The sequence below is a fragment of the Ovis canadensis genome, chromosome 1, assembly GCF_042477335.2.
Source record: "Ovis canadensis isolate MfBH-ARS-UI-01 breed Bighorn chromosome 1, ARS-UI_OviCan_v2, whole genome shotgun sequence".
NCBI lineage: Eukaryota > Metazoa > Chordata > Mammalia > Artiodactyla > Bovidae > Ovis > Ovis canadensis.
Genome location: NC_091245.1, coordinates 138,476,929 through 138,487,705, shown reverse-complemented (window position 1 = coordinate 138,487,705; position 10,777 = coordinate 138,476,929). Strand labels below are relative to the sequence as shown.

The 10,777-nt window shown below is 38.9% G+C and overlaps 1 protein-coding gene and 1 non-coding gene across 2 annotated transcripts; both read right to left on the bottom strand.

The window, feature by feature from the left end:
* Positions 1-7,747: 7,747 nt before the first annotated feature.
* On the bottom strand, positions 7,748-8,365 carry LOC138440126 (T-complex protein 1 subunit alpha). The gene has a single exon (XM_069589143.1). It carries the CDS (start codon positions 8,363-8,365, stop codon positions 7,748-7,750), a length of 618 nt encoding a protein of 205 aa, XP_069445244.1.
* Positions 8,366-8,409: 44 nt separating this feature from the next.
* On the bottom strand, positions 8,410-8,539 carry LOC138431636 (small nucleolar RNA SNORA20). Its single transcript, XR_011253787.1, has one exon. It is a non-coding gene; the product is annotated as a small nucleolar RNA SNORA20 (small nucleolar RNA).
* Positions 8,540-10,777: the final 2,238 nt, after the last annotated feature.

Genomic DNA, 10,777 nt, shown 5'->3' with positions numbered 1-10,777 from the left:
CTAATATATCTTCCTCCCAGGTAGTATTTAACTTGATTAAAATGGACAGGTCAACATAAGGCATTTCAAGTGGGAATTTCAAGCACCATTGAAAGCTAATTGGGCAAGACAAAGCTTATAAAGGAAGGAAGTAGACTTTGAATTGCCAAAAATCTAAATGGATGCTAGGAAAAATTTTATTTTCAGCAATTTTGATACAAGTACTTTGGCCCTGATCACTGCATACTGCCCAGGGAGACTTTTACTTTACCCTGGAGTTTTACTGCTACTGCTTATTAGCAAATTGGAAAAAAAAAATCCACTTATTTTTGTATATAATGTGATGGCATATGCCACGTTTTATGTTTTCATTTGATGCAAAGAATTATTTAAAATATATGCAAGTAATGATCCATCATTTTCTTTCTCACATTTTTGTTTCTAACAAAGAAAAAGAAATAAGCAGACATTGTATTAACATAAAAAAAAACACATGGGTCAGGAAGTTTAATGATTATACAGACCCTGCTATGAAACATGAGTGAAGAAAGATAGAAATCTTGAAAACCTGAGTATGAATGACCTCTCCCAAGACATTCAAATTCATTTTTTAATGGTATTGTGGACCAAACATAACATTTCTTTTTTTTTTAATTTTTATTTTTACTTTATTTTGCTTTACGATACTGTATTGGTTTTGCCATCCATTGACATGAATCAGCCATGGGTGTACATGGGTTCTCAATCCTGAACCCCCCTCCCACATCCTACCCCATATCATCTCTCTGGATCATCCCCGTGCACCAGCCCCAAGCATCCTGTATCCTGCATCAAACCTAAACTGGCGATTCATTTCTTACCTGATAATATACATGTTTCAATGCCATTCTCCCAAATCATCCCCCCCTCTCCCTCTCCCACAGAGTCTAAGAGTCCGTTCTATACATCTGTGTCTCTTTTGCTATCTCGCATAGAGGGTTATCATTACCATCTTTCTAAATTCCATATATATGTGTTAGTATACTGTATTGGTGTTTTTCTTTCTGGCTTACTTCACTCTGTATAATAGGCTCCAGTTTCATCCACCTCAAACAAAACATTTCTAATGGCCATTCTCTACCGTAGAGTATCTATCTATTTGTAATCTCTGATAGAAAATTTCAACTTCAATTTTTCACTTAATCTGTGAATGTTATTAAGTATATTCAATTTTATCCAGTATAATAATTAGGATTATTTTAGATATAAAAATAATAAATTCCCTTTCTGATACAGTTGTATTTCATTTACACAAAGGTTTGATCCTAGATATTTCTCTAGAGTTATCCTAATATTACATAATAGTAATTGCTTATTGCTTATGAAATAATATGTTTTCCACAGGTGCAGATTTAGATTAAGCCAAGTACATGATTCTTTTGAACACCTGTCTCAACTATGCCATCTCATGGGAAAAATAATTAATGCAGTGTGATTTTTTAAAATTGTATGTCACTTAATAAAGCTTTCTGTAAAGTAATTAACCAATTAAAATAAATCAATTTATATTTTTTAAAAAAGAACTTTTGGACTAAATAAAAAGAAAATTGTTAAAAAAACAAGCTAAGTGCTAACTCTCTCTAACATACATTAGCTTAGAAATATTCTTAAAAAGATAAATATATCATCCTTTGACTCTGTGTTTGCTTTGCCTGCTATCTAAATATATTATTTAGAGAAAAAAACAGAAAGGAAGCCTCGGATTATAGAAGAGACTGAAACAAACTAAAGAGAGTTACCTAGTTCAGTTCAGTTCATTTTAGTTCAGTCGCTCAGTTGTGTCCGACTCTTTGTGACCCTGTGAGGTGCAGCACTCCAGGCCTTCCTGTCCATCACCAACACCCGGAGTCCACCCAAACCCATGTCTGTTGAGTCGGTGATGCCATCCAACCATCTCATCTTCTGTTGTCCTCTTCTCCTCCTGCCCTCAACCTTTCCCAGCATCAGGGTCTTTTCCAATGAGTCAGCTCTTCGCATCAGGTGGCCAAAGTATGGAGTTTCAGCTTCAACATCATTCCTTCCAAAGAACACTCAGGACTGATTTCCTTTAGGATGGACTGTTTGGATCTCCTTGCAGTCCAAGGGACTCGAAAGAGTCTTCTCCAACACCACAGTTCAAAAGCATCAATTCTGCTCTCAGGTTTCTTTATAGTCCAATTCTCACATCCACACATGACCACTGGAAAAAATGTAGCCTCTACTAGACAGACCTTTGTTGGCAAAGTAATGTCTCTGCTTTTAAATATGCTGCCTAGGTTGGTCATAGCTTTCCTCCCAAGGAGTAAGTGTCTTTTAATTTTATGGCTGCAGTCACCGTCTGCAGTGATTTTGGAGCCTAGAAAAATAAAGTCAGCCAGTGTTTCAACTGTTTCCACATCTATTTTCATGAAGTGATGGGACCAGATGCCATGATCTTTGTTTTCTGCATGTTGAGTTTTAAGCCAACTTTTTCACTCTCCTTTTCACTCTCACTATCTCTAATTTTCTTGAAGAGATCTGTAGTCTTTCCCATTCTATTTTTTTCCTCTATTTCTTTGCATTGATCACTGAGGAAGGCTTTCTTATCTCTCCTTGCTCTTCTTTGAAACTCTGCATTCAAATGGGTATACCTTTCCTTTTCTCCTTTGCTTTTCACTTCTCTTCTTTTCACAGCTATTTGTAAGCCCTCCTCAGACAGCCATTTTGCTTTTTTTTTGCATTTCTTTTTCTTTTGTATAGTCTTGATTCTTGTCTCCTGTGCAATGTCATGAACCTCCGTCCATAGTTTATCAGGCACTCTGTCTATCAGATTTAGTTCCTTAAATCTATTTCTCACTTCCACTGTATAGTTATAAGGTATTTGATTTAGGTTATACATGAATGGTCTAGTGGTTTTCTCTACTTTCTTCAATTTCAATTTGAATTTGGCAATAAGGAGTTCATGATTTGAGCCACAGTCAGCTCCTGGTCTTGTTTTTGCTGACTGTACAGAGCTTCTCCATCTTTGGCTGCAAAGAATGTAATCAGTCTATTTCAGTGTTGACCATCTGGTGATGTTCATGTGTAGAGTCTTCTCTTGTGTTTTTGGAAGAGGGTGTTTGCTATGACCAGTGAGTTCTCCTGGCAGAACTCTATTAGCCTTTGCCCTGATTCATTCTGTACTCCAAGGCCAAATTTGCCTATTACTCCATTTGTTTCTTGACTTCCTACTTTTACATTCCAGTCCCCTATAATGAAAAGGACATCTTTTAGGGGTGTTATTTCTAGAAGGTCCTGTAGGTCTTCATAGAACTGTTCCACTTCAGCTTCTTCAGCATTACTGGTTGAGGCATAGACTTGGATTACTGTGATATTGAATGATTTGCCTTGGAAATGAACAGAGATCATTCTGTCGTTTTTGAGGTTGCATCCAAGTAGTGCATTTTGGACTCTTTTGTCGACTATGATGGCTACTCCATTTTTTCTAAGGGATTCATGCCTCCTAGAATTAGTAGTAGATATAATGGTCATCCTACTTAAATTCACCCATTCCAGTCCATCTTAGTTCGCTGATTCCTAGAATTTTGATGCTCACTCTTGTCATCTCCTGTTTGACCACTTCCAATTTGCCTTGATTCATGGACCTAACATTCCAGGTTCCTATGCAATATTGCTCTTTACAGCATCATAGCTTGCTTCTATCACCAATCCCATCCACAACTCAGTATTGTTTTTGCCTTAGCTCCATCCCTTCATTCTTTCTGGAGTTATTTATCCACTGATCTCCAGTAGCATATTGGGCACCTACTGACCTGGGGAGTTCATCTTTCAGTGTCCTATCTTTTTCATTTTCATACTGCTCATGGGGTTCTCAAGGCAAGAATGCTGAAGTGGTTTGCCATTCCCATCTCCAGTGGACTACATTCTGTCAGGCCTCTCCACCATGACCCGTCCGTCTTGGGTGGCCCCACACAGCATGGCTTACTTTCATTTAGTTAGACAAGGCTGTGGTCCATGTGATCAGATTGACTAATTGTCTGTGATTGTGGTTTGTCTGTCTGCTCTCTGATACCCTCTCTCATGACTATCTCACTTGGGTCTCTCTTACCTTAGATGTGGAGTATCTCTTCATGAGTCTCCAGCAAAGTGCAGCCCTTCTCTGGGGCAGCTCCTCTCAGCCCGCCAGACTTAGAGCCCATAGTTACCTGCTCATGCATTTTGTACCTTCTGAATAGAGCGCCGAGAGGAGCTACCCCATGCACGAGGTCAGGGGTGGTGGCCAAGAAGAGCTACCCCATGCCTGAGAATTAACACAGGAAAAATTTAAAGTAAATAAATAAGATCCAACACAAAGCAAAAAAGAGTGACATAAATAATTTTGCTTAATAACTTAAATATCATGTGTTTTGTATCAAGCAGTGTAACAAATACAAATTCCCATTCCTGTACACTTTGTGTTCATAAACACTTATGAAATTATACTGGATAATTAGTAGCCAAAATTAAAATGAAATGAAGTCATCTGCTGTCAAACTTCCAAAGCTTTTCTTTTCCTTTTTCTTCTCCTTCCCATTCCTTTCCTCCCTTTCTTTCCCGTTTTCTCTCCCTGCAGGAATATTGTTTTCCTGCTGCTAAGCCAGGTCCAAGACTTCTACTTAGTCTGTCTCACATACATGTATGTATATAGATCGTCAACCTATTTATGGCATAAGAAGTATTAACACAGTCTGGCTCTAAATTGTCAAATCTCCTAATGTCCAAAACCACTGGAAAAAACTGACCTTTCCACCCCATTCTTTGTATTCTTGATTCTAATTTTTCCATGTTCTAGGGGCATTTTTTGAGAAGGCAATGGCAAGCCACTCTAGCACTCTTGCCTGGAAAATCCCATGGATGGAGGAGCCTGGTAGGCTGCAATCCATGGGGTCACTACGAGTAGGACGCGACTGAACGACTTCGCTTTCACTTTGCACTTTCACGCAATGAAGAAGGAAATGGCAACCCATTCCAGTGTTCTTGCCTGGAGAATCCCAGGGACGGCAGAGCCTGGTGGGCTGCCATCTGTGGGGTCACACAGAGTCGGACATGACTGAAGTGACTTAGCAGCAGGGGCATTTTTTTCCTTCTCTGCAGTTCTGATTGCTGAATAACTAGATTATTGCACTGCTTCTTCTATAATCAGTCCACAATACTGTTAATATTAATATGAACTTCTTTTTACTGATATCATACTTTGATTGTGCCCTTTTTTCCCCCTCCTTCCCCTTATTTTCTTTCCTGAATATTAATATGGCTGGTTATGTCTCATGTTCTCAGATAAATTAGTTTAAGTATCATCTCATCATTTTCTTCCTCTTTTTAAAACTTAATTTTAAGAGAATGACCAGAAACACAGAATCTGTTCATGCTATTGTTTTACAAAGGTTCCTAATAAAGTGTGAATATTTCATTTTATGATGTATCCTTCACTTAATAATGGTGAGGTGGATGAACTAATACCAATTACTTAATTCAAGCTCAAGCTGTTTTTTTTTTTGTTTGTTTGTTTTGTTTTTAGTAATCTTAACAATTTATTCTTTACATGGTAAGTCTTCAATAAAAACCATTTAAAAAAATCATCCTAAAAACTACTGTGTTTTTATACCAGTAAATTATTAAAACTTAATGACAGTATCTTGAACTTGTAGATATCAAGCAATGAGCTTAGGTACTGGGATTCTAGGCCATTGGCTGAGATTTGTGAGAGTTATTAGTAATTATGAGTGCAAGTTTTGACACCATACCTCAGAGAAATATATTGATTCTCATGTGAAGATATAAGAAATTTTAAAACGTATTGGGATTATAAAATCCAAAACTTTGGCAGGATGCCCAAGGCCAAGAATCAAAAAGAAGAATACAAAGTTTAGTCATACCAAAAGCACTGATCAAAAGCTTGTGTCAAGAAAAGGGTTCAACTGCAGGAGTCTGAAAATCATAGTAGTCCAAAATGTTATTTTCTTTTTTATTGTGTTTTATTTTCTTATTAGCTAGGTTTTCTTGCTTGAGACTGATGCTACAGCCTAGACTCCCAATAACTCTTAACTATGTCTTAAGAATCTAGGCCAATTGCCTATTGTAATTGAGGCTGTTTTTGTGGCTTGAATTTTTATTTGCCAGCTAGGTCATGGGTATCCATGGTCAGAAAATGGCATGTTAACCAATTGTGATATCTTTTCCCTCACTTCCCTTTGTCTGGAGGGTCTTTTGGAAAGAGGTTGGTTTTAAAGACTGTAACATAACCAATCAATCTGGACTATAACTTTCTGACCATGCCATTTGCTGAAGTTTGCCCTTTTCTACTATGTGATATACTTCACTTCTTCAGCTGTCTGTTTGGAGTTAAGAGCAAGTTATCTCTAAAGCAGGGTAAACACACACGAAGTGTGTGCAGGGTGTTAGAATAAGAGGACCATTTCTGTGATTTCTCCTGAGTCAGAGTGATAGATCCTGCATCTGTGACAAGGTTGGTTTGTATATCTGATAAGTAAAGAGACAGATGTTATTCCCAACCTGTGTGCCTTCAGTCTCTCCTTTGGTAAGAGTTTGTGTGTGTGTGTGCTATAATAGACATTTCAAGAAAAGTTTGGTGAAATATTGGATAGAACAAACTCCAAGCTATCAGAATGATATTGACAACATGGCTAGCACACAGTGGAAAAATTTGTATCCTACAGTCATTTTAAAGCTGAGGTTGTAATATACCCTTATGCCTTTTGGGACTGGTCTTAGTCTTAGAACTGATATCAGATGCATGTCTATATTACAACCCACCATAGCTTACTATAGGTCTAAGACCTTTTTGTGAAGTGTGCCCTAATTATTAAAGAGACTGAAGATAGCTGCTGGTATTCTTTGCTAACAACTTTCCCTCCTAGGATCTAAAGATGGCTGTTTTAATCAAACAAGCCTTCACTATGATGTGAACGCCCTAAGATATCACCACTTACATCTGCATCTTCATTTCAGCCCTGTGTCTGGGAGGGAGTAATCCACTGCTACCATTATGTCATATCCTTTAACCTATGGTGTTTCAGCTTATATGACAAGAAGCCTTTGGAAGTATTTGACTCTAACACTCTGTCAAGGTATTTTTGATAATATGTTATGCATTCCCATTTTTCCATAGCACCAATAACATTCTAATATATAATTTACTTATTTTACAAGTTCAGCTGCCTGTCACTCTTTCTAGAATGTAAACTTCACAAAGGCAGTGATCTCTTGTTTCATTTCTTCAGAGGTAATCCTACTAACTAGAATGGTCCTTACCATTTAGCTGGTTCCCATACATGTATGTGGTGCCCATTGCATTTGCATAGGCTGAGCTATACCCTGCCTACTCCAGGCTGTGGCAATGAAGCCTAAATATTCCAAGATGCCAGACTCCTTCAGCAATTGCCTTTCCCCCAGAATATTGTTTCATTGAAAACGTTGCCCTTAAACATGGTAATGATTGACATTGGGGTAACTGCTTCCTTAATATAACTGTATGGCCCTACCTCAGCCCATGTTTGAAGCCATGCTTTCAGTAGTGTAGGTTCACTGGGTTAGGGTATGTCTTAGTTCCAGCTACTGTAACAAAGTACTGGACACTGGGTGGCTTAAACAAGAAATGTTTATTCCTTATTGTTTTATTTTATTTTTTTTTTTTTTGCAGCCTGTTGCACTTTAATGTGTAATATTCGAGGTACAAGCAAGCTGCATCTAACATTGTTATAAATAAAACAGCTCAGTCATCAAGGGCTCCAGAGTGAACAGCATCTTCATAACCTCCATGCTTATCATCTTTGCTTTCTGGGTGTAATTTAATAAGATCATCAATTCGAAGAATGGTAATTGCAGCTTCAGTTGCAAATTTCAAGCTCTTAACTTTAACTATGGTTGGTTCAAACACCCCTGCTTGTTTGTTGTCACGGGGTTTACCATTGACCAAGTCAAGACCAATCCATTTTAGATTTTTTCGTTCTGGGTTAACCTGAGCCTCATTATGAAAAGCTCTTAATTTTGCAACCAGATCTGTGGAGTCTTGGGCAGCATTAACTGCCAGAGTATTAGGAATGACAAGAAGAGATCTTGCAAACTCCGCAATAGCGAGCTGTTCCCGGGAGCCCATGCTGGTGGCGTAGTTCTCAAGGTAAATGGAAAGGGCCACCTCGACAGCACCCCCACCTGGGACCACAGACTTTGACTCCAAAACTCTCTTCACCACACAAAGGGCATCGTGTAAGGAGCGCTCCATCTCGTCACACATGAAATTATTTGCCCCACGTAAGATGACCGATGCAGAGGTACGAGCCTTAGTGCTATTTAAAACAATAGCGATTGTCTTTAACAGTAGAAAGTCCATGAAGAAATTCACTTCTACTTACACAGGACATTTAGACAGGGAAGCAATGTCTAGACCATGGAGAAGAGATGAAATGGCAACTTCACCTCCATTTACAAGGGCCCAGTATTGTTTTATCCCATGCGTATAACTGCTCATATCACCGAAGGACTATAGCAGCAAATAAATGGGAATCCTTATTGTTTTAGATGCTGAAAGTCCAAGATCAGGATTCCAGCCTGATCAGGTCTGATGAGGTCTCTCTTCCAGATTGCATACTGCCTACTTGATGTATCTTCATATGATGGAAAGAAAGTAAGATAATTATTTGGGCTGCCTTTTCTATGGTCACTAATGCCATCAGGAAGGTGCCACTCTCATGACCTGATTGATCACCAAAGGCCCTGCTTCCTACTACCGTCTTATTGGGAATTAGGATTTCAACATATAAATATTGGAGGGGGCACAAACACATTCAGTTCACCTAAAGGTAGCTTAATATGGCGGGGCGGGGGGAGACAGAAATAATATTTTCAAATATTAGAACACAATAGATGTTACTGGGAACCACACTAGTCCTTTTCCTTGCATATTGAGGTAAATTATTTTACCTGGATGACATAATGTTGATGATGGACTGCAGAGATCTCGCAAACAAAATGAACGGTTGGATATCCTTGGTTATTGGAGTCTCCCACATTAGGATACTGAGAAAGAATCCTTTCTTCACATGTTGTTGTTGTAAAGTTCCACCTGTATATAATGAGGTGCATTCCTCAAGGACTATACATCCAAATGCAGAGACTAGAGGCTCACCAAAGTCTAATCTAAAGAAAAATTTACAACATTTTTCAAGTATATATTCAGTAGTTGCTAGCCTAGAGATTTAAGTACTAACTTGTTAAAGAACATTTAGAAGTCATGCTTGTGCATTAGATATACCCATAATCATCATCCAGTTGAGACTCTAATACCTTGCAAGTCAAGCTCCAGGAAACATTACAGAAAGGGTAGTGACCTTGAGTGGTGTGTATTCATTAAAACTAGACAAGGAATAGTCCTGTGTTCTTTGTCAAGGCCATCTTTGAAGAGGTCATTATATGTTCCTTTCCTTGACTTTCCTGAATTGAACCTGCAACCATTCATCTTTTTAATCAAGCTGCTAAAGTAGAGTGGAGCTCTGTGGTGATTTAAGATGGCCAGTCCTGCAGGTCATTATTATAAGCTTTGTGTATGTAAGAAGAGAACTTTGCACTGTTTCAGTCTTTTAGTTAAACAAGTCATGAAAAAAGAAAACACTTGCCTGGGATTGCAATTAAACTGCAAGTACTTTGGCTTGTAAAATTAAGTGATGGATTGAGTTGGAATGCAACCAAATTTCTCTGGAGATTAGCAACAAAAGCTCGTCGCTGGAGTAATCACAGAACTGACATCCAAACACTCTCTTCTGCCAGAGAAGTAGAGAGTGAGGTAAACGGTTCACATGATTTTATCCCCTGTTCTGTGTGGGAGACAGAAACTTCAGGAATCTCTGCAGCCAGGCAATGTGGCCTTGGGAATCTTTGAGCTGTAATTATAGCAGTTTGTTAGCTATCTGAGGCTGTAAGGACATGAGAAATCTAACACTATCTTAAAAATTTTTACTAGACTAAATGGTATGGTACAGAAAATAAAAAAAAGAATTCCGGAACAAGAGATGCAACAGAGAGAGTACATAACTGTTGATTTTTATGAGCCAGCTATCCTCACACATATTTGGTGGACGTAAACTTCCAGATATTATGGAAAACCATAGACTCATGCAAAGAGTTGACTCATTGGAAAAGACTCCAATGCTGGGAGGGATTGGGGGCAGGAGGAGAAGGGGACGACAGAGGATGAGATGGCTGGATGGCATCACCGACTCGATGGACATGAGTTTGAGTGAACTCTGGGAGATGGTGATGCACAGGGAGGCCTGGCATGCTGCAGTTCATGGGGTTGCAAAGAGTCAGACATGACTGAGCGACTGAACTGAACTGAACTGAACCAACATGCTCCTACCCTCAAATTCTTCAACAGAATAGCACAAGAATTTTGGAGATCTAAAATCAGATGGCACTAGTGGTAAAGAACCCAACTGCCAATGCAGGAGACATAAGAGGTGCAGGTTCCATTCTTGGGTCAAGAAGATCCCATGGAGGAGGGCATGGCAACCCACTCCAATACTCTCGTGTGGAGAATCCCACAGACAGAGGAGCCTGGCAGATTATAGTCCACAGGGTCGCACAGAGTTGAGATATGACTGATGCAACTTAGCATGCATGGGCTTCCCTGGTGGGTCAGATGGTAAAGGTCTACCTGCAGTATGGGAAACCCAGGTTCAATCCCAGGTTAGTTCAGGCTTGAGATTAGTAGTCAAAGCATAAATCCACCTCTGAATTATCCTGAAGA